This window comes from Pelodiscus sinensis, chromosome 2 (assembly GCF_052426305.1).
Source record: "Pelodiscus sinensis isolate ZL-2025 chromosome 2, ASM5242630v1, whole genome shotgun sequence".
In the NCBI taxonomy this organism is placed as follows: domain Eukaryota; kingdom Metazoa; phylum Chordata; order Testudines; family Trionychidae; genus Pelodiscus; species Pelodiscus sinensis.
Window position 1 is genome coordinate 83,699,503 of NC_143053.1, and position 23,868 is coordinate 83,723,370.

General features: G+C 40.4%; 1 protein-coding gene across 1 annotated transcript in view; it reads right to left on the bottom strand.

The window, feature by feature from the left end:
• The window catches only part of DLGAP1 (DLG associated protein 1), a 589,565-nt gene that overhangs the window by 150,280 nt on the left and 415,417 nt on the right, over positions 1-23,868 (bottom strand). Inside the window, exon 5 of the mRNA XM_075920931.2 lies at positions 8,594-8,808. Within this exon, the coding sequence (XP_075777046.2) occupies positions 8,594-8,808 (215 nt within the window). The remainder of the gene's footprint in view (positions 1-8,593; positions 8,809-23,868) is intronic.

A 23,868-nucleotide genomic window follows, 5' to 3' on the forward strand; every position in this document is an offset into this window, starting at 1 on the left:
CGCAGAATGTTTTACCTACACATAGGATCAGAACAGCCATGGACGATGATAAAAACTGCCTTATACTGTACACTTTTATCCTGCTTTTCTTGCCATAGCTAAAATAATTTAAAGATGGACTGCACATAAGAAAGGGAAAGGTGCTGATTCAGGGCAGATGCACCAGGAACATCAGGCTCCTGTTCTGTGCACATCCTTTGAATGTCAGATGAATACATCCTGTTTCTATCTGTTCAACAACAAAAGATAGTCAAACCTTTTGCCACTTTTCACTACCAGACAGAAAAATGCTGCTTTCTCTGGGGCCATATTTTACTAGTTTGATAATTATTAAAACCCAAGGGGACATCTCCAGCAAAGAAAGAGCTTCTCACTTCCTGGTAGGATAATGGGAGTAGAGCAGCGGAGGAGTGCATTTTGAGATCACAGCAAGCTGTGCTTTATTCACAATTCTATCCATAGCATTTGAAACATGTTCTGTAACCACACGGAAACCATGGGGTAAGGGAGGAAGACTGTAGGAGGGAGATTGTACGGTATTATAACAAAAATCAACAGAAAATAAGTTTCACATTACATAAAGGAGACATGACAGAGTTGTGCTTTTAAAAGCTTGCTACATATAGAAAAAGAAACATGGATAATCTTTTCTTGGAGAAGGTGCGTGAGCAATGGCAGGGAGGTGGGTGGGAGTGTGTGGGCCCAATGTGAGGCAAAGTGCATTTGGAGAAAAAAAAAAGCCCACATAATAAAACAGTGAAAGCAAAGGGGGATTTGGTTTTAAGTTACCAGGCTCATTTTTCTCCCAAAAATAAAGTTAAAGACCAACTACATGTCACACAGAAGAGTGGGGTAGGGAAGTGAAGAGACAAGCAGAAGGGAATGTAAAACGTTTCTGAAGCATTACCACTGCTGTGTCTTTATAGTAAGTTTGTTCACATCCACCACATTTTCTTCTTCACTATTAGAAAAGAGAAGACTAGGGAGAGGAGAGAAGCACAGCTCTAGCACACTGGTAATGGAATTAAGGGTCTGATCCAAAGTCAATAAAAGAGTCTCATTTGATTTGAATAGATTTTGGATCATTCCCATAAGGTCTTTTGTTCCAGTGACTAAAGAAAGTAATTTGTTATACATTACGCCACTACTATGGTAGCTTTTGTACAGTGATTTAGGACATTAGTGCAGTCTCCAAGCAGACATGTTCACAAAACCCACACTATAGATTCATATATTCCAAAGCCAGAAGGGATAATAGTGTTCATCTAGTGTGATCTTGTATAGAACTTGCTATAAGACTTCCCAAAATAATTCCCAGAGCAGAACTCTTAGAAAAACATCCAATCTCAATTTTAAAATGGCCAAAGACCCTTAGTAAGTTGCTCTAAAGGTTAAATACTCTCACGGTCAAAAATTATGCCTTATTTCTGTCAAAATTGTAGGGTTTGAAGACTCAAACTCCTGGACTTTAAAAGTAACTGCACCTCACCTACCCACTGATCAGGAAAGCCGAGGAATGAACACCCAGAGAAATAAATGATCCTCAACCTCCCTGAGATGATCTCCTTTAGGTCAAGGTTGAGTCATATTAACGGAGCAGGGTGAAGTAACTTGCACTTGTAAGGGGACTGTTACCCCTTACTAAAACTCTGTGGGAGTTTTTGGTTTACCAGCTTCAGAAGGGGAAGGGTTCATGAGACTGACAGACCCCAGAGACAATGGAAAGCAGTCAACACTCCAGCTCAGCCTGACTGACAGGTTGTAAGTGGGGATTGTTTTGGCTCTGTCTCTGAACAAACAAGCTGTGTGCAGAAGAGGTCCTGCAAAGACAGAGAGCTGAAAGAGGAGTACAAGAAGAAGTCCTGCAGCGACAGAACCAGACACAGACAGGCCAAGCAGTGCAGACCCTGTGTTGAGCAGCAGACTGGCAGTGCTCAGAAAGCCAAAAGGAACAGAGAAACAACACAAGGAGCTGGAACTGGTCAAGCAGCACAGCCTGCAGCTGGATGTGGTGAGCTACTGGGACCTGCAAAGTGTGGGGAAAGGCTCTGGACTGGGAGAGGGGTCTGGCCACTTAGAGACTGAGGCTGTGTGGTCACTGCCAGTGCAAGCGTGTCCAGCCTGCAGCCCCTTGCAGCACATCCAGGGCTTCTAAGGAAGAGACTGTGAACTGTCCTTACACTCTGCAGACTGCTGTGTTGATGTCCCTGTGCTATAGAGCAGGGCTGTGTGTTCTCATTTAACCATTCTCATTGTTTCTTATTCTATTCTCTTTAATCAGTTGATGTTTAATAAATTGTATTTGCTTTGAACCTTATGAAGTGATCACTGGGCCAAGAAGGCCTGCAGTGTAAAGAGAGCACCTCGGAGTGGGGACACCCTAACTCCTGCCCCTAGTGACTACAAGGTCAGGGATTAAGCCCCAGGAAACCTGGGCCCAGCCTTGTTGGGGTTTCAAGGGCTCTGCTACTCAGGAGAATGGAGGGGGAGCCCTCAGGATCAGGGAGCCGTGGGGTAAAGGAAGTGGGAGCGGGAACTCAGATCCTTTCGCTGGTTCATTTCACCGGGGTGTATAGAAGCCAGGAAAGTTCCCCACAAGAGCGGGACCATTCCCCCGCTTACACACTGCCAATGATTGAGCTGGAGGGGGCTCGTTATGTGGCATGGACTTCAGTTCCCAGAGATCACTTGGATCCCTCTCTCTCTCTCTCTCTCTCTCTCTCTCACACACACACACACACACACACACCACACTACAAAATAATGTAGAAGTATGTCTCTCACATTAAGACACTGGGAATGCTATGGCATGATCTCATACAAAATATGTGGACACTCAGAATATGATTCTATTGAATGTTATTTCATACTGAAAAAGTAGATAATACTTTTCAATAGCTTAGTTGACTTGTGGCCTTTCAGATGAACCCATAGAATAAAAGTGATAGTTAAACTGGGTTCTAGTGAAAAAAACTTTAAAAACAACAAACAGTGTGCTGCATGGTTGCTGGAAATAATTTGTTTCAGATTAGGGGGTTGTCTGTAGGTGAGGAATGGCTTGTCCAACAAGGCCTTTCAACAACTTCCACCCCATCAACCTTAGCCTGAACCAGTCCACACAAGAGATCCACTTCCTTCACCCTACTGTACAATTAAACGATGGCCACATTTCCACCATCTTATATCAACCATTACCCTTATTACCTACATGCCTCTAGTTTCCACCCAAAACACATTTCTCAATCAATTCTATACAACTAGGCCCTAAGATATAATTGGATTTACTCCAATCTCACAGACAGAGATAAACACCTAAAGGACCTCTTTCAAGCATTCTCAAAACTGAAATACCCACCCGGGGAAGTGAAGAAACAGAGTGACAGAGCCAGACATCAGTTTCTTCAATATAGGACCAACAAAGAAAACAACAGAACACCACTGGTCATCACCTATAGCCCCCAAATTAAACCCCTCCAGCGCATCATTAACAATCTACAACCTATCCTGGAAAATGACCTCTCACTCTCACAGGACTTTGGGGACAGGCCAATCCTCGCATACAGACAACCCCCTAATCTGAAACGAATTATTTCCAGCAACCATGCAGCACACCTCCATCATACTCACCCAGGAACCTACCCCTACAATCAATTCTAGTGCCAACTCTTCCCACACATCTATACAAACATCATCACAGGACCTAACCACATAAGCCACCATGTCAAAGGCTCATACAACTGTATATCCAGTAATGTGAGCTATGCCATTAAGTGCCAGCAATGCCCTTCCGCCATGTATATTGGCCAAACTGGACAGTCTTTAGAACAAAGGATTAATGGACACAAATCAGATATTCAGAATGGTAACACACAGAAACCTGTTGGGGAACATTTTAACTTGCCCAGGCACTTACTAATGAATCTAAAAGTGACTATATTATTACAAAGCAATTTGAAAAACCAACTTGAGAGAGAAGCTTCAGAACTGGGTTTCATTTACAAGTTTGACACCTGGAGACAATGTCTGAACAAAGACCTGAACTGGAAGGGCAGCTACATTCCATACTCTAATGACATAAAAAGCTAAGCACTGGGTACTTAGAGCCCACTCTATTAGCCTCATTTAGCATGGACACTCTAATTGACAATTCCCCCCCCATTTTTTCCTTCTCTTTCCTCCCCATCCCCTCTCTCTCTCTACTATTTATTTGTACTCCTCAACTCCATTCATCTGAAGAAGTGGGTTGTGCCGATGAAAGCTCATGATACCATATACATTTTTGTTAGTCTCTAAGGGTATGTCTAGACTACATGGCTCCGTCGACGGAGCCCTGTAAACTAGTTTACCTGACATAGTCAATGAAGTGGAGATTTAAATAATCCCTGTTTCATTAAAATAAACATGGCCGCCACACTGTGCCGATGGTCACCTGATCCGGCACAGCGTGGCAGTCTAGACGCGCATCTGTCAGCTGGAGAAGCCTTTGCCGACCGATCCTGTAAACCTCATTTCACGAGGCATAAGGGATCAGTCGGCAAAGGCTTCCCCAGCCGACAGATTTGCGTCTAGATTGCCGCGCTGTGCTGGATCAGCTGATCATCGGCACAGCGCGGCAGCCATGTTTATTTTAATGAAGCGGGGATTATTTAAATCTCCACTTCATTGACTATGTCAGGTAAACTAGTTTACAGGGGTGCAGGTCAGGACTTACTGTGTGGGGCTGCTGCCCCTGAGGCTATCTGAAGTCTGTGCTTTAAGGGACCCTCCCGGACAGCCAGTTCTCAGGTTTTCCTGCTTGCTTGTCTACCTCGATGAGGGACGGCAAAGCATTTTGTCGCTGCGTGCTCTGGTTGCCCTCACTCAGGTCACCACAGCACTCGGCAACATGGAACCAGAGCCACCCTAGGGCACTCTGGTGCTTCTCTTGGATGCACTGCTGCAAGCCTGGCTGCACTTTCTGCAGGCTGCCATCCAGGAGGTCCATCGGGGGGCTGTCAGTATCCAGAGCCTTCCTGGTCTGCCCCACTGGGGGCTTGTGCCTTATTCCTCCCTCATGTTCTTCCACTTATCTCTCCCTATCTCCCCTTCCTGATGTAAAATAAAATACACGTATTTCCATGAATCCCAAATCTCTTTATTTAAGAAAATTGGGGGGGGGGGGAGAGAATGAAACTCTGGTGAGACTGGGGAAAGGAGGCGGGAGAGGGGAGAAGAGAGGGTAGGAGAGGGGAGGGGGAAACCTGGGAGGAGGGAGCTGGAAGGGGGAAGCAAGGGAGAGAAGGGGGAGGGGAAGCTCAGGGCTCAGGGTTGGGGGTCTCGCTGGACCAACTTGATTGTCGTGCAAACCTGGTCTTGGATTCACATGTGGCCTTTGATGGCCAGGCTGGCAGCTATCCTGCCAAGACAGCTGCGTTCCTCCGCCTAGTGCAGAGATCATGGACATTGGGGGCATCCCCCCCAAACCTGAATAAGGTCCATGGTCTCCACCCTGGACCAAGAAGGCGCCTGCCTTCTCCCGGTGCCCTGGCAGTATCCTTGGAGCTGGCAGACCGCTCCTGGGGAGCAGTGTAGGGCTGGCTGCCAGTGGCTTGCTGGCTCATGTTTTGGGGCCACTGGGTCAGGGGCAGTGACTGCTGGCTGGGCTGGCAGGCTTGGAGATGTCACAGGCACTGTGGCCAGAGTCTACCCCTTTAAGGGCTCCGGGGAAGGTGGGAGGGAAAGAAGTGTTCTTGGTTGAGGCCAGAGTGGCCACCAACACACCCTGGGAAGGCTGGAGGCCCCGTATTTCAAAATAAGTGTCTACACAGCACTTATTTTGAAATAGCTATTTCGAATTTGGCGTTATTCCTCATAGAATGAGGTTTACCAAATTTGAAATAAGCGCTCCGCTATTTCAAATTTATTTCAAAATAGCTGTTTGGCTGTGTAGATGCTAGGAAAGTTATTTCGAAATAACTTTGCTATGTAGACATACCCTCAGGTGCTGCAGGACTATTTATTGTTTTTAAGTTTTTTCAGTTATAGACGAACACAGCTACCCCTCTGAAACCTTTGAACATGCTGGGTTCAAGTTGTAGTTTTGCCATCCAATTTACACAGGGATGGGGGAGAAAGGGAGCAGATAGCAAAAGTTTTCTGTTTTTTTCCAATATGTAGTTTGTTCTCTCTTTGCTTCCAACTTCCATTTCTATCATTTTGGTGTCATGACTCACTTCAGTGTGACATTTTGTTTGCTTTTTAAGCATGACACTTACATGCTGTACAGGATCAGGGCCAGAGTGCTCAGCATTTAGTGACATTGAGCCCAAGAAGATTCAAAAGCAAGAGAGCAACCCCAACTAAGCCATGGAGCCCCAGGTCGGAACATGGTTTATTGCGACAAATTTAAAAACATGTTCAGAAACAAATTCTAGTAAGGGAGTCTTCTAAGATCTGAACATAAGGTTGCAGAGAGAATGTGACCAGTATCTAGAGGTCTTGGAGAGAAGAAGTCACAGGACAAGGAATAAGAGCCATTAATCCTGTATGCTGATGAATTGCCCTGCCTACACTTGGAAAATGTTTAGTGATTCCCCAGTACAGCTAACAGCAGCTTTCTCCATTGCTGTTAGCAATGCTGGGAGCTGTACATTCTGAATTAGCATCTGCAGACATTTCTCCTTCCTGGGAAACAGTAATTCATTAGAATTTCTTTTCACCTATTACAAATCTAGGGAAAAGATATGCTAGAGTTTTCTGACTACTACCACCAGTTCACAGTTACTCCCTTCATCTAGACACATTTAACTTAATCTAATTTAAATTTATAAAACCTGAGTTTATCATCTTTTGGTGACTGTCACCTTGGTATCTTAATTCTTAATGCCTCTGAAAATGATGAAGCATACACATGTTTTTAGTCTCCTTATTGGATGCTTTGGCTCACTCTCCTGTCTGAGCTGTTGTGTGGGCAACTGTTCCTTTCCCTTTCATTTCACTTTCAGAGTGTACTGCATAGTAATCAGTAACATGTTCCCTCAATTTCCACAATAACAACATTTTCCAAATAGTTAATTTGCATTATTATGGATTTTTACATTGGGTCCCAGCTGGTAAAATATCTCACAAAATGTTACAACATCCCCCAAAAGACTCTTCAGAATGAATGCTGGAAACATTAGCCAGATCTAGTTAGATCAAACAATTTGCTTTTCAGTTTGGGTTAAATCCTGCTTTGATATAAACCAGTAGAAATTTTGTCACTGATTTCAGTGTGGACTCTTGTTTTTTCATTGTTGTTTTGTGTTCTGACTCAGCATACATGTGTAGGTAAACTAAATATATGTTATATTGTTTGGATTTTTAAAAATTATACATTTGGGCTACGTCTACAATGCAGGCTTTTTGCGCAAGAACGCGTGTTCTTGCACAAAAACTTGAGGAGTGTCTACACTGCACGTGTGTTCTTGCGCAAGTACATTTACAGTAAGGTGTCGGAACAGAGGGCTTCTTGCACAAGAGCTAGTCCTCTCCCCATGAGGAATAAGCCCTCTTGTGTGTGGACGGGCAACAGGGGTTTCTTGCATAAGAAATCCCTATGGTTAAAATGGCCATCAGAGCTTTCTTGCGCAAGAGAGCGTCCACACTGCCAGGGACGCTCTTGTGCAAAAGCACATCTCTTGCACAAAAGCACATGGCAGTGTGGATGCGCTCTTGCGCAAGACCTTTTGTGTAAGAACTCTTGCGCAAAACAATTTTTTGCGCAAAAAGCCTGCAGTGTAGACGTATCCTGAATGTTTCCATTGGTCTTAAAAACTAAGTCTAGATAGAATGCTATTTTAAACTCAAAAACCACATTCCAAGCAACTTACACATAACTTGAAAGTTGTTTCATCTAGCAAAGTTTTAACTACAAGCTACCACCTCCTCCAGTATACGTAGCTTCCCTTTTATCTGAAGCTCCTAGAGACATTTGCCTTTGTGAAAAGAGCTACACATTTTGGACAATAATGATTTTAGGTTCTATGTGTTACTTTGTAATATTTTAAAAATCAAAGTATCTTTTAAACACTTCTCAGTCTTAATTTTTGCTCATGGTTCTCAGTTAAAACTAATGTAATTTTGGATGGCTGGGTTGAAGATATGGACTTCTTTATTTTCTGATGCTCACTGTTCAGGGTTTAATATCAAAACCCTCCTTAAGGATTTACAAAGACTGGTTTAGGGCTAATTTCACATGCCTTGTCCATGTTCAATTTTACTCACACTTGCATAATTTACATACACAGTTGAGTAAGGCTTGTAGAATATGGCATATAAGGTTCTGATTCCACAAGGTGCTTAAAGAATGTATTTTAAGCACGTGAGCAATCTTGTGGAAATCAGTGATTTTATGTGCTTTGCTGGTTTGAATCCTAAACATTAGCGCCCCAGTTCAGGAAAGCACTTAAGCATTGTTAAATCCACTCTATTTAGGAAATCATTTCTGAGGACTTAACTGAGACATAAGTACTTAAGTGCTTTCCTTACTTCAGGCCCAGAAAGTGGAAAAAGGAGGCAGGGATGGAAATGTGTTTCCTTTGAGGATCAGTGGTTCATTCTAACAACGTCTTACTTGAGGGTGGTGAGTTCCGTAAGTGATGGCTGGGTGGCCTTGAGATAGCTCTCCCTCCGTGCTGCAATCTTTGGCGATGGCTTCGGGCTGGTGTCTGAGTCCCCACTATCATCGTCCGCCATGGCTTTAATGTAACTGCCACTGCGCATCCGCCGGCATGGAATCTCATCATCTTTGCCTTGAGGAGTGTAGCCAGTCCATTCATCTTGTGGAACCTACAGTAACAAACACAATTCAGATGTTCAATATACGGTCTTCTATAACAGCCTACGGTAGGATTAGAAAACAGTCAACTACAGCTGATCTTTCATTCAAAGGACATATGACTAGGACATATGACCGGTGTGTGTGTTTTGATGTGAACCCAGCCCTAGCATTTTGGTTCAGGATACATACACACCAGAAGGCCTTCTTTTCCATTTTGGATTTGATGCATGTTAAATGTAATGAAGGAGTACATATAGTGGTATAACTCTTAGGTTATGTCTACACTGCAGAGTTTTTGCACAAAAAAGGCCAGTTTTGCGCAAAAACTCGGGGAATGTCCACACTACAAGCGTGTTTTTGTGCAAGTAAATTTACAGTAAATCAGAAGAAAAGAGGGCTTTTTGCGCAATAGTTATTCCTCTTTCCACGAGGAATAAACCTATTTGTGCAAGAGCTCTTGCACAAAAAGGCGTGTGTGAATGGCAAACAAGGGTTTCTTGTGCTAAAACAGCCTATCAAAAGAAGCACAGGTGCCTTGGTGGCCATTCTGTTAATGGCAATCAGAGCTTTCTTGCGAAAGAGCATCCATGCATGTATTGGTGACTCTTCTGCAAAAGGACTCTTCGGCAAAAAGCTTCTTGCGCATGCATTGTAGACGTATCCCTAGACTCTTTTCTGTATACTGCACCTTTCATGGTAAAGGGAACCCAACAGTCTGCCTCCAGGGATGCTCCTCCTGAGTTTCAGAAGTTCAAAATGGCTGCTGGTAAACAATCACACTTATCCAACCACCTCTCTCTCCTACAGTGATCATATATTTGTTCTTTCTCCTTGTTATTTTCTTTAATCTAAAATAAAAGTTATCCAAACATTATGGGAAATTCCATGAGAACAGCTGTCTCACCCATGCCCTTTCCCCCATTCCTACTGTCCTCAGGGTACAAGCCATCATTTTGGCCTGTGAAGTTGAGAAAACACATGCCTGCCTGAATAACAGTAGAAATGAGAGCAGATGTGAAGTGGAATAGGGTTACTGAAGGAGTGGTTCTGAAGTCAGTTCTTTCATTGCAGAAGCCCAGTTTTTCCAGATTGGAGAAATGTGAGTAGATACTCCAAAATCATAAAAGCAAGTAGGGAACATTTTAAAGAAATAAAGTACCTATAATCTTTAGTTTTCCCACCTATTCTTTGCTCCTTAACTTTATTGAGCTCAACAGATTAAGGTAATTTATATTGCTCACACAGTGACTGTTATATTATACTGAATAGACACTATCAATTGTTGGAGGTCAAAATGTGACCTACAACATAGGAATAGTAGTTTCCCCCAATGGGGATTACAATCTGTAGTCCCTTTTTGTGTGGAAACTGATGCTACAGAAATTATTACATGTGATTCCACAACACACAACTTTCAGAGAAGTTTACTGAATGTGCATTGTTTCTTATATGTTAGCGCCACTTCTAGCACTAATGCAGCAGTTTGTTTAACCTGTTATAATGAAAAGTCAAACATTTCTTTGGTTGTTTGTTAAATTTAAATTAACGTTTAGTTGCTGACTCCTCACAAACAGGAACATGAGTCCTGAAGGAAGATAAGCCCTTTCAAACATAACTGTAGCCAATGCAGGTCAAGCTTCATGGAACACAAACTCTGGAAATGTTGCTATAAAACCAAACTCAACAAAACACTGCACCAGATAAAGAAAAGTCCCCAAATTATTATATTTGGCCACCCAAGCTAGCTGTAAACCACCCAGGTGGGTTTTTTTGTTCCTTTTTAAATTGTCCTGTCACATCTATGACCTCATCACATCCCGAATCCTTTCTTTACAATATTTCTAAAATTCAGTCCTTCCCTCCCTACTGCCATGACAATATTTCATGCTTTGGTTACTTCTTGCTGACTATGGCAACCTCTTTTATTTTCACCTCCTTCTTTCTCATCTCTTCTTCCTCCAGCTCACCATCCTTCTCTGCTACTTTTCTGGTGTATTTGCCTTTCTGGAATTTCTGCACTGGTCCCTGCTCCTCTTTTGTATTAAGCTTCTGTTTCTCTTCCAAGTACTCCATGGGTGCAAATCCTGGCTTCACTGAAGTCAATGACAGCTTTGCTGTTGATTTCAACAAAGTCAGGAATTCACCCTGACTCATGACAGGTCAGGTCTGGGGAATCTCAGACCTGGGGCTGGATGCGACCCCCGGCTTGCCTGGATCCGGCCTCTGAAGCTCAAGGCTCCCCCCCAGCATTGGGGAGTCTGTGCTTACTGCAGTACTGGAACACACAAAATCTACTAGCCTGGACCCCATAGGTTCTGGTGTGTGAGGGGAATGTGGGTAGTGTCTTTCTCCTTCTTAGTCAGGGGCCATGCCAGTGAGGGTTTTTGGTTTTTACTTCTCACTTGTGTACAGCCCCTGACTGTTTTTTCTGTGTGTCAGTGGCCCTCGACCCAAAAAAGTTTCCCCACCCTGCCATACGTCTATTGTCTGCCATATTTTCTTTTTTCCACTCAAGCATCTTTCCTGACTGCTCCTTATTCTTTTGCACACTTCTTTCTTTATGCCTTCCTTTACTGCAATCTATATCCTTGAAATAATCACCATTTACAATCCTGAAAACTCTAGTTCTATGAAGCACAACAATTCAAACAATGGCACAGCACACTGAGTTTTTCTTGTACTATTTTGCACCCTACTGTACTTACTAATGCCCCAAGAATTTAATTGCTTCATAGAGGAGACAAATTATGGATTGGGCTTAGCTCATAAGAACATAAGAATGGTCATACTGGGTCAGACCAAAGGTCCATACAGCCCAGTATCCTGTCTGCCGACAGTGGCCAATGCCAGGTGCCCCAGAGGGAGTGAACCAAACAGGTAATGATCAAGCAATCTCTCTCCTGCCATCCATCTGATTTAGAGTTTATGCCCTGAACATGACACAACTAATCACAAATCTGGAGATCCAGTTCATGACCACTTCTTGGGGTGTGGATATTTGAATGTGTACAGCTTATAGAAATATGGAGTATTTTACACTTTTTCACAGTTGTATGCACTCTCTCCTTTTCATCGTAGATTCTTGCACCATTTTCTAAGGTTAATAAAATCAAATGCATGAATTCCGTACCCTCAGCATTTCTCAAATATACCTAGGAGCACGCAAAATCACCTTCTCCCTACCTCATGTACTGGGAGTAAAGAGCTGATTTTCAAAATTGTTCGTAAAAAAGTCTACACGAGTTTAGTAAAATCAGGACTTGCCAACATCACGAATGAAAAGTCAGGACACTTCACAAGAACTTTAAAACAAATAAGAAACACTCAAGAAAAATAAAATGCAGGACAATGTAGCACTTTAAAGACTAACAAGATGGTTTATTAGATGATGAGCTTTCGTGGGCCAGACCCACTTCCTGGCCCATGAAAGCTCATCATCTAATAAATCATCTTGTTAGTCTTTAAAGTGCTACATTGTCCTGAATTTTGCTTCAGCTACCCCAGACTAACACGGCTACATTTCTATCACTATTCAAGAAAAATAGATTTCTAGTCACTCTTAGGATACAGATTATCTAAAATATTATTATGCACATCTGAATGCTCTGAGGCAGCGGTTCTCAAACTTTTTGGGCTCTGGAGCCCTTTACATATATAAAAATTTATGCGAAGCCCCAGCGGGCCACTGATTATATGTGTTGTACCTATTGATGTTTCTAGTTTGTCAACCTCGCGGATCCCCTGGAGATGTCTCGCGGAAGCCTGGGGCTCCGCGGAGCATAGTTTGAGAAACACTGCTCTGAGGGAATAACTTCCTCATAAATCTCTTCTGTTTAATTTCCATTCATTATCTTTGATTTTAGTATCTATGCTTACCTAAACTAAATTATTTAAAAACAAACTATATGTATTAAATTAAAAACTCTATTTGTATTCAACATTAAGGCTAAGATTTTTAATGGGGCAAAAGTCCAGGAATTTATATCACATCACCCATATCTTAGCCAAGTTGAAGTGCTCTTAGTTTTTGTAATACTGTATGTATTGTTGGATATAATGATTGAGCATTTAGCTGAAATACAGATTAGATATAGTTGTGTGTGAACCATAACTCTGAATTTCTTGAGTTGTGTTTTAATGTCTTAAGTGCATACCGTGCCTTTGATCAGGAAGATTATCCAAATGGTTTAAATACCCTTGAACAAGTTTTTGAAGCTGGTTGCAATGGGTTTGCCACATAACCTCATATTTACACATTCATAGGTATCATACATGCACAATTGAGATCCTGTCCAGCTTTAAAAATTATCCGTGAGTGCATCTGCATGCCTTCATGCACGTGAACATAAGGCATCAGATCATCATAGCTTAGGCTCTGCTAGCTCACACATACAGGCTCATTTAGTGAAAAACTACAAACAACCTTGTTAACATCCACTTTGCTGTTTCGAGTGTCTTCTTGCAGAAGAACTACAGAGATGGAAAGATACAGACTAAGAATACAGAGGACCAAGGTTACCAAAAAGACAACTGGTTTCTGCTGTCACTGTTGAACAGATCCAGAACAGGGGAACATGCACAGACACAAATAAGGAGGCAAATTAAAACAAACCAGGTAAACATCAAGTTCCATTACTACACTGAAGCTGGCAGGAGAAAGTCATATTTGACAAAGAAAAGGAAAATATGGTGAAGAAAAAACACTTGAGTTAAACACAAGAGTTATGTGATGCTAATCCAAAGAGCAGTATCACAAAGAGAAGTCTATGATACAAGCTGTTGGAGCTTCAGTGAACAAGAAAGTACAAAAACAATTTCAGAAATATAACAATTCATAAAAAAAGGGGTGGTACTAGTTACAACTTTTTTTCTGTACTGCTTGCTTAGTTTGCTTGCAACTGTTAAAGCTAATTTTCATTTCTGCTTTGCTGGTATCAATTTATAAGAAAATATTATAATATTATATCACGAACTTGATTCACCACAGCCTTACTCAAGTTTTATGACAGAGTAACTCCATTGATTTTAACTATGCACCAGGTAAAACTAAAATACAGTGATGAATCAGAGCATTTGCAAGGGGAAAATGCTGACAAAATAGTTGACATTTAAATTATTATTAGCTATATTTCTATAACACCTTATATCAAAGAATCTCAAAGTGCTTCACAAATGCTACTAAATTAAATCATACAACTCCCTTACATGCAAGGCATTATTAATTCCCCTTTTGCTGATGGGTAAATTGAGGCACAGAGCACAGGCCAACATGTTTGTACTTCATATAAAGTTATGTATCTAAATCAAAACTTAAGCTCTAAAATAAGGAACCTAATTTTCAGAGCTCATTTAGAGAGTCCGTAGTATTATTGATCTAGTACATATTTATATGTTAACTGCAGGCATCTAAATCTGATAATTTTGGTAGAAGTGATATAAGAACTGTCTTAAAAATGAGTTTGTGATAGAGTGGAAATAGAACCCAGGAGCCCAACTAAGTCCCAATTCTCTGTCCTACCTACTAGACAAAACTTCCACTACACAGCAGATCCTTATTTTCAAAATTCAGCATTATGTGTATTTCTTGTATTGCCACATCTACACATCTCAGTATAAACAGTAATTTACCACATTAAAGTATTTCAACTCAATGCTGACTTCTGTTTTGTACTTATTGTCTCTACTTGGGCTCTTATAGCAAAGAAGCTTCTGTGGATTAGTAGACCAATATCATCTGGTGTCAGAGAAATAGGGTTGCCAGATGGTTTAACCAAAAATACCGAACACTTTCCTCTCCCACAAAAAAACCACCAGGAAAAAACTCTGTTGAGGGAAAAAAAAGGGGGAGACCAAAGTTGTTGAGGAAAAAAAAAAGACCCCACGAGCTGTTAAGCAAAACAAACAAACAAACAAACAAACAAACAAACAAATAAATAAATAAAACAAGCGTGGCCCCTTTAAGAAATGCTATTGAGCCTGCCAGCGGCCATCTGCCATCTTGTCTTCCTGCTCTGGGCCAGACAGCTCTCTTGCGGAACCAAGTAAGCACCTGCTATTTTTGCCTCCTGGCTGGGAAAGAATCAGAAAATACTGGACACTTTAGGTGTCCGGTATTTTCTGAATTTTTTTTACGGGACAGAAGGCGAAAATACCAGACTGTCCGGGTCAATACAGGACACCTGGCAACCCTACAGACAAATATTTTAGATTCTGGGGGGAAAAAACAACTGAGCATGCAATCCTTAAATAACTAAAAATAAAATCAACTATATAAAAACAAAAATAAAACAAACTATAATATTTCCAAGGGCCTTATTATTACACTCTCAGATGTAGAGTCACATGTTTCAGTGTTGTCCATCTAAAAGTACTATGGAAATGTTGAGGGAAAGTGGTTATGTGATCTTCAGATCATTTTTTCTGACTGGGAGGTTTGCTCACCTCTTACATCTTTATATGGCGTTGCATCTTACAAGGTCAAAGACTACGTTTCACATATGTGTGCAGATAGTGGCTGCTGCCTTTGAAGATGCAGGGGATTAATACCTATCTACCTGAAAAAGTCTTCACTTTTTGATTAATGTTTAAGCATATTATAATAGCCAGTTATGTCAACAGCATTGTTTTTGGAATATTGCACTACAGTTTAACTAAATTAAACTATCCTGCATCACAGAGAACATTTTTACTTCTAGAAAAAGGGGGAGGGGAAGAGGTTCAGAAAGAGAAATATAGAGAAAACAGTGGAAAATATTAGCCAGATCCAACAAAGCATATCCCTTTTTAACTAAAATCTCATTTTTATTATCAAGCTGTTAAACAAAATAAAATGGAGACTAGAGGCATTTTATTTTGCAAGTGGCCTTTAATAAATTTTAAGTGAGATCTTTCATAGTGAATTTTCATTCTTTACTGAGCTAATAACACAAAATGTGCTTTAAACAAAAAATCTGATGAAATAGAAAACAAATTTAAGGAAGATAAATAGCACTTAACAGAGGCCTCAGAATTGGGTCAGCTAATGAAAAACACCACGTTCATTATAAGTAAGCACCTAGAAATATAATGTTCCTTATAAGTCTGAGTGGTAATATTGACTATGGTTTCTTTCTTTCTACCTAAATGCCAGGTATTAGATTTATTTTACATAACCAGACCATGCAAAACACATACAGTCAATAGCCAATCCCTTCACTAGTTTCAGTTGTATTTGCTGTGCCATTTACATGCTCTGATCTTTATCTAAATTTACTTTGCTCTGAAAGAGACTAAATTTATCATTAGCAAGCTTGCGGTGACTTGTACATTTCTTTTCACATTTTTTGTGTGTAAAAAGCTGGATTTTTTTTTAATGTACATTTCTGGGTCCCTGAATAAACAAAAGACAGGTACCTAGTGGCCCTCAACCGCTAAGACTATTCATTTCTAATTCACACACTGGGTGAAATTTGAAATAAACTCCAGCATGTGAGGACAAAAAAATATGGATTTTATTCAGGCTTTAAACAATAACAAATAATATTTATTTTACTTTCTGTTGCCTAGAATGTTTATTAACTTACCTTAATAGATGAAATATCAAACAGACTGTCTTTATGGCAAATTAAATTCATTATTCATCTCAATTTTGATTTGGTTTACTGCAGCTGAGAGCATAAAGCTTCTCCCTGTGCTTTGCCAATGCAATGTGGGTGACTGGAAGTAAACACAAGGGCTGGAGGGGAGTGGCTGGCCATCACTCAACAGTCGACTCGTAACTTTAGCTCTCTATTAGTATGCAAATACTTAATGAAATGAAATCACACAACTAAGAACAATACCTAATGACTGCTCTGTGCAGATTTTAAAACCCATGCAATTTGGCTCTCTTAGCAGTTATTATGGCTATTTTTTATGTTAGAGAAAATTCAATTGCCATCTTCCACTTTCTAAGTCTATTCTTGGCAATCCTTAATACTGAATTTTTAGAACAATAAAAATGAATATCACAGCATCCTTCCAATGTGCATTTTTAGGAGTCACTGAACTATGCAAGAATAGAGGTCTTATGATATAACAAACACAATATGTTTTACTTTATATAAAAATAACTTTCAGTGGCTTTCAGAAAAGCAGATATGAAGGTTATTTCCATTTAGAGAAAATTAAAAATCCTTACCAACAATTGTTTTAGCTTGTGGGGTTTTAGCATTCAGGTTTCATTTTAAAATCAGTTAGTTTGTCTGAAATATCTGCATTCATCTTAACATGAGAAACCGATATTAGTTTCCTAACAGTCAAGACCAGTGAGACTGAATCAAATTGTTCTTAGCTTAGACCAATCTGTTTGCACTGTGGTAATGCAATCGTGGTGCTTTTTGAGCTCTACTTGGATCTACTTTTATTCTTGGAACAAGAAGCTTAATTTAAAATAGCAGAAATATTTCTTACTCCCCACTCTTAAAAAGAGAGGTTTCACTTTCAACATTTATCTCCAAACAACCGTACATGTCTCTATTAGAAACGGGCCCACATTGCAGAGTTCAAATTCAGATTTAGATCTGGATCGAAACTGACCCTACACAGTGCCATCCTTACCCATATACAGAATACACAGCTGTGTAGGGCACCCACCTGCCTCTTTGTATCCCTGTTCTGTGGCTCTGCTTCCTCAGAAAAGGATCTAGTTAAAAGTGAAAAACCCTTCCAGGCATATTAATAGAACACTGAACCTATGAAAGAGCCATTCTAGTGGTAATGAAGCCATTCAACAGGCATTTGCCAAACCCAGGTATATATTGTCAGTTTCTGAATGTACTATGTTAGACGACAGGCTCTTAATTTTAAATGTGCTTTAAAATGTTTTTAATGTGTTGCTGAAGATTATAAAATCACAGGTCTAAAAAACCATCATCCCTCTCCACTTCATAGACTATCATTGGCCATAGGAGCACCAATTTGATGGTACTTTGTAGGGCCCCATAAATGTTAAGGCCACCCCTGTCCCTGAGGATGGAGTTATCCAGATTAGAGTTTCATTTGGGCTCATTACAAAAAGGCCCAATCCACAAAATTCAGATTAGAACATTCCCAACGTTCTTGGCAGTATTGTCTTCAAGTCATCATCGTCAAGCCCAAGTCGAGTCTCAAGTCACTAAAGTTCAAGTCTCAAGTCGAGTCTCGAGTCCCTAAAGTCACTTTCGAGTCACGTCCCAAGTCGAGTCTCAAGTCTTAATTTAAAAAATGTCAAGTCACTTTTGTACAAGCCATCAATATCAGCATTCTCGGACAGTTTTTTCACCAAGTCGATTTAACAAAATTAGCAAGTCTCAAGTCGAGCCTCAAGTCACAAACAATGAACCCAAGTCGAGTCACGTAGGCGACTTAAGTCGGACTCGAGTTCAAGTCATGAGACTCGAGTCTACAACTCTGGTTCTTAATGACAGGAAGGTGTCAGAGCCAGGGTTCTGAGATTGGACCACATGTAGTTTATGTTTTTCCTCTTAGTATCAACTAGAGTTGGAGTTATTAACTGGCATCAAGTTCGATGTCTTAGATACAGTTTCCAACAAACACATCCCACAGCTTCTAAGACCATTTATGATGGGATCATTCAAACAGCTGTATTTAATTGTCCCTTTATTCTATATACAGTAAAACTCCAGCATCCAATTGGTCCGGCATCCAATGCTCTGGCACTCCTGATGGTCCGGCACCATCGGGAACCCGGAAGTGCTCCGGGCAGCCGGACAACTGGAACTGCTCTGTGCCCGGCTTCCCCGATTCAGCCGCTGCTGAAACTGACCAGCAGCTGAATCGGGGAAGCCGGGGGCAGAGCAGCTGGGGTACTGCCAGGGTTGGTCCCATAGCGCTGCCCCTCGGGGCTGCAGGACCAACCCGGCAACACTCTAGCTGCTCTTGGGAACGCCTGGAGCAGAGCAGCTGAAGTGCTGCTGGGTTGGTCCCGCAGGTCCGAGGAGCAGTACTACAGGACCAACCCATCAGCACCCCAGCTGCTGTGTCCCAGGTGTCTCCAAGAGCAGCTGGGGTGCTGCCAGGTTGGTCTCGCAGCGCTGAGGGGCGGCACTACCGGACCAACTCGGCAGCACCCCAGCTGCTCTGCCGCAGGCATCCCCGATTCAGCCGCTGCTGAAACTGACCAACAGCGGCTGAATTAGGGACGCCTGGGGCAGAGCTGGACTATCGGAAGAGGGGTGCTATAAGGGGTCTGGGGTGGTACCCCCCCAACCCACCTCAAACCCCTCATAGCCCCCCCTTCCGATAGTCCGGAATATCTGATACTCCAGCACCCCCTGGGTCCTAAAGGTGCCGGATTATCAGACGTTTACTGTACTAGTATTAGACTGATGGGAGGAGGCATGGATCCAAGTGACAGAATTTGGTAAAATGTGGTAGATATGCTGTTGGAATGTAAGGATGTTCAAGCAAGATGAACAGACAATGGTACTAAAAGTCAGTTTAGAGTATCGTATTGTGTAAACCTATAGAGTCATCAACACGGAGAAGTAATGGAACTGTGAAGGAACGATCTCAAGTACAGTGTCAGATAAAATTGCAGCCATAATCATTAAAGAGCAGATATTTTCATAGAAGATCTAGCTAGGTATTAATATGGCCTGCATCAGCGAAGCACTAAGCATCTAAAAGGGGATAGCTATATTAAGGACCTGTTTTTAACTAATTTTATGAGAAAATGGTGTCTGTGAAGGCGAAATATACAATGTCGCCATTCTCACTAACTGCAATAACTAAGGTGATGGAAAGTTACTATAGGGTAAATTTAAAAAGAGCTTGCAAGAGGAAGGCAGGATTATCTAGAAATGTTCTGCTACATTTCTGTTATTTTCATAGGAAGGATTTTTCACAGCATAGGAAAGGTGTCTTGGATAGATACAGAATTAGGCTGCAGACTATGTGTGCCTAAGTTGAGGATCTGGTTGAATTATTCATTATGAATATATTTGTTGCAAAGTTAGCTCTCATTTGTGAATCATTTACAAACTCTCCCCAATTTCTACAGATCTACTCATTATTCATAAGCATTCACCAAACTGTTTGGATGAACAATTTCCATGGTTGAAAAATCACTTTTGGGTGAATGACGTTTTTCTGGTATGAAACATAGATAAATAACCAGTTATGATACAGTTCATGAAACTTTTGGAATTCAAAAACTTTTTCATTAATACTTTATGATAGTCCTAATACTTGAGAATAATAAAATCTCATGATTATATTTGATGTTTTATTTGCAAATATAGTAACATTTTTCTTTTCAATTATTTCATCAGCTTTATGGAGAAGTATGAAATAGAGATCAGCTAATAGGAGGCTTTAACTTCATCTGTTTTGCAAAATGGATAAGAAAATGACAACGATAAAGGATACATTTATCATTCAATGGAAGAAAAGAGTGGAGAATCAAGTCTTATATACACTGAATGCAGCAGAGAAAAATAGCAGCTTCCATATGTATGTATGCAAGACACGAACAAACTGGGTAGATTAATTTAGTAATCACTTCATTGTGACAGAAATGCAAACAAAGTTCACAAGAAAAACAAGCAGAGAATGATTGCAAATTCAGATGAATGTGCACAGGTAAAGCCAGCAAAACAGCTTTTAAACAAATTATTGTTCCAGAAAAATAAACAATTTACCAGGTGATTTAATGGACTAAATTATCAAATCAAATGATAGCTCACAATACAGATCAGCACAGGAAATGAAGCAATGAACTCCATTTCTCCTTACAAAGAAATGGGGCCAGAGAAGCTATGGGATGCCTACTGAATCTGAAGGTGCTCGGGACAAGATGTGTGGGAGAGCTTAGCTCAATGCCCCCAGAAGGGGTGTAACCTCAGGGAGACAGGGTGTTAAAGGCTGTCAGCGTGGCCTAAGCAGAATTTGTTTACATTGGAGTAAATTATGAACATTGCCGATGGTCTCCATCAGGGTCTAAAGCAGACATAAGACACAGGCTCTGGGGCAAATCATCCCTTTCTTAATCACACACGAGCCTTTGGAGTCCAAGTTTATAGATTTTTTTCCCTCGGTCTCTTGCTCATGGGCTTCTGGATAGAACATGATATGTTGATAGCTACACTTCCTCACCTACTTGATACCTCACTTGATACCCTGCCACAATTTTATGGCTGAATCTTCTGTGCACTGTAGCTGCCAGCAGTAAAGATCTATTTTTTCTGCTACCTAGTGCTAAGAATATGAAATTATTATTATTCAGGATCCAGCCAAGGCCTAGGTATTGTACAAACACATAAGAAAAAGATGGTCTTTACTCCAACGAGCTTAGTGAGATCTAATTAAAGCCAGGATATTAGATTGTTTTCCCTATCCTGTGGATCTGGATACAAGTGATTACAGTGTGCCATGAAAAAACACGACTGATCCAAATAAAAAAAATGGGGGAAAATCTGAAAAATAATATGTGCATTTTTTTTTACAGATAAGTGAAGGCTAGGATAACAACTGTGGGGAATATCCAGCAGGAAATATATCATTTGAGACTAACTGTGTAGTGTGAATGAACTACCATACTTGAATAAAATTAAGAATTGTAAAATATCTACACCATTTCTTGGCCAGAGAAGTATTGCTTCCTACATTACAAATTCTAGTGATAGGTCTAACTCAGAACGTTCCAATGGAGTGTTTACAATAAGCTGTCGGAAACTATCAAGGCATGGAGATTATGGATAAAATAACAATGCTCCTTACTGTCACTGACACTCCTCTGCTTGGACCACTCCTAGAGCTGAATCAAATCAGAGTATTTTCCTGAGGTAAAGAAACATTCAGAAACAGACTCTACCCATTTCTTTCTTTCTCTCCACCTCACACCTACTTCCTGGAGGAGTGATAGGATAGTTTGAATTTCTCCCATGCCCAAATAAAAGAATCTTCTATTTTCTCTCAATGTTCACATTAAGGTAAGAGCCTGGGCACCATCTCGACTCCCAGTTCTACTGCAGAACCACAGAAAGATTAGCCTAAGAATACTGTGAGATTTAAAGGAGCAAGTGTAACAATGAAAACTTCTGCCTTTCGCTACTGTAGAACTGCTGGGATGGCAAGTTTCCCAGCCCTTATAATATTTCATTTTGGACTTTATTGGAGCAGGAGTACCCGCAACATAATCCCCCTAGAAAATGGCAGAGGCAGTAGGCAAGACACTGCTAAGCAAGTGACATGAGAAGTGGTCTATCAGCTATCCTCTTAAAAATGGCACAGGGAAACTCACAGCTCCTTGTGAAGAAAATGGGAGGGAATCCCACTAGCTGCTTCTTCCTTGAACACTTAGCTTTCCCTATAGCTATTGGAGAGATGAAAGATTGCATTAAGAGGAAAGAATGGGTCCTGGAGGAACATCCATAGAGGTTTGGATAACAACCTGAGGTTTGGAATCTGCTCTGAATCCACACTCCAAACCTTCAGAGATTAAAACATTTGTAATATGGACAAATGCCAATTGAAGACTATACTGAAACCAAACTGAAGATATTTTTTCTACAGAGTGAGATTGTTATTGCTTGTTATTTTTATTTCTAGTAGGAGGGGCCATAAAAGCAGGCTGGCATAAGGATTCACCTATGACTTGTGCCAGACTCAAGCCTGCAGCTTCACAGAAAAAATATAATCTTGAATATTCAGTAGAACAAAAAGATCACTGAGCCACTGTGTTCAGACACATTACAGGAACAGTTTGCATAAATAAAACACTAGGCTCATTCAAGGTTCATGTAGTCCATTTGCTGGGTCATCAATAGCAACTTAAATGACAAGTGATTTGAGAAGAACGTCTAGTAATCTGGTTAATGAGTTAAAAAAGCAGCAAAGAAATACCACATTAGTCAAAGTCATTATCAGAGTTGTCCAACACTATCATGGCTTTGTAATTAATTAGTTCTGTCTCAATTGTCCCAACACAGGAAACCAATCTACCCATTGCAAAAGGAAATATAAAAAAAATGTTAAAACAGATCTACATCTTATTGACAGCAGGATACTGATTATTTTTATTTATATTATTTATATTGCAGTAGAGTTTACAGGCCCTAATTAGGATTAGAGCCCTAATGTTCTAGGTGCTGTACAAACACAAAGGAAGACACCATATTATATTACCTAAAGGATTTATATTCTCAAGCAATAAGTGATATTGAAGGGGATGGAAATGGGAAGCAATCAAATATGCAAATATTTTAATTAACATATATGTTTGCTATTTTTTAAAATTGTCAATAGATAATAGTAAGTTTCAGTTGTCTCAGGTGTCTCTTACAGTAGCAATTACTTGACTGATGTCTTAGAATGCTAGCAATGTAAATTAGAGCTTGATTAAGATCTTCCTCTGCTTTTTAGCAACTTCCAAACTCTGACATTTCACCATTTTTCCATAGTAAATAATAACAACAACAACAATAAAAAAAATAAAAACAAAAAATAATAATCTGGACATAAATAGCAAGGCAGGTATAGAAGAGGATATTTAGTCAGTCTAATTTCTGCACTAAAGGATCCATTTCCATGAGGATACAGATAGCGTCCTCTAATTCCAGTTATGTGCCTATGCCTGTCAATTAAACATTTTCTAGAAGTCCCTCTGGAAGTGCTTATTTGAAGCTGATGTTGGCATAGTTTTTCACTTTTTTCTATCCACCTGGTTTACACGCTAGTTTATTGATACCTGCCTGGAAATTGAATGAGTGCAAAAACATCAACAAAAGAAACCTCAAATCCATAACAACCAAGACATTCAAATTCAAAATTATTTTTTTTCTAGCTCCCAAAACTGAAACTGAAGAAAACTACTGTATCAAACATTTAAAATCTCGTAACTTAGCCATAAAGTCTCTCACCACTCTATATGCATATCTATACACATACTACGAGCATATATACTTTCTCCATTTTCCCCTCCCCCATATTACTATAAGTTAATGGAAAATACACACCGTATTTTTTTAAATATTGTAAGTGGAAAGATTCAAAGCTTGGTATTCTAAGTGACTTTATATGAGATGTAACCTACAGAGCTCAGTTTTTAA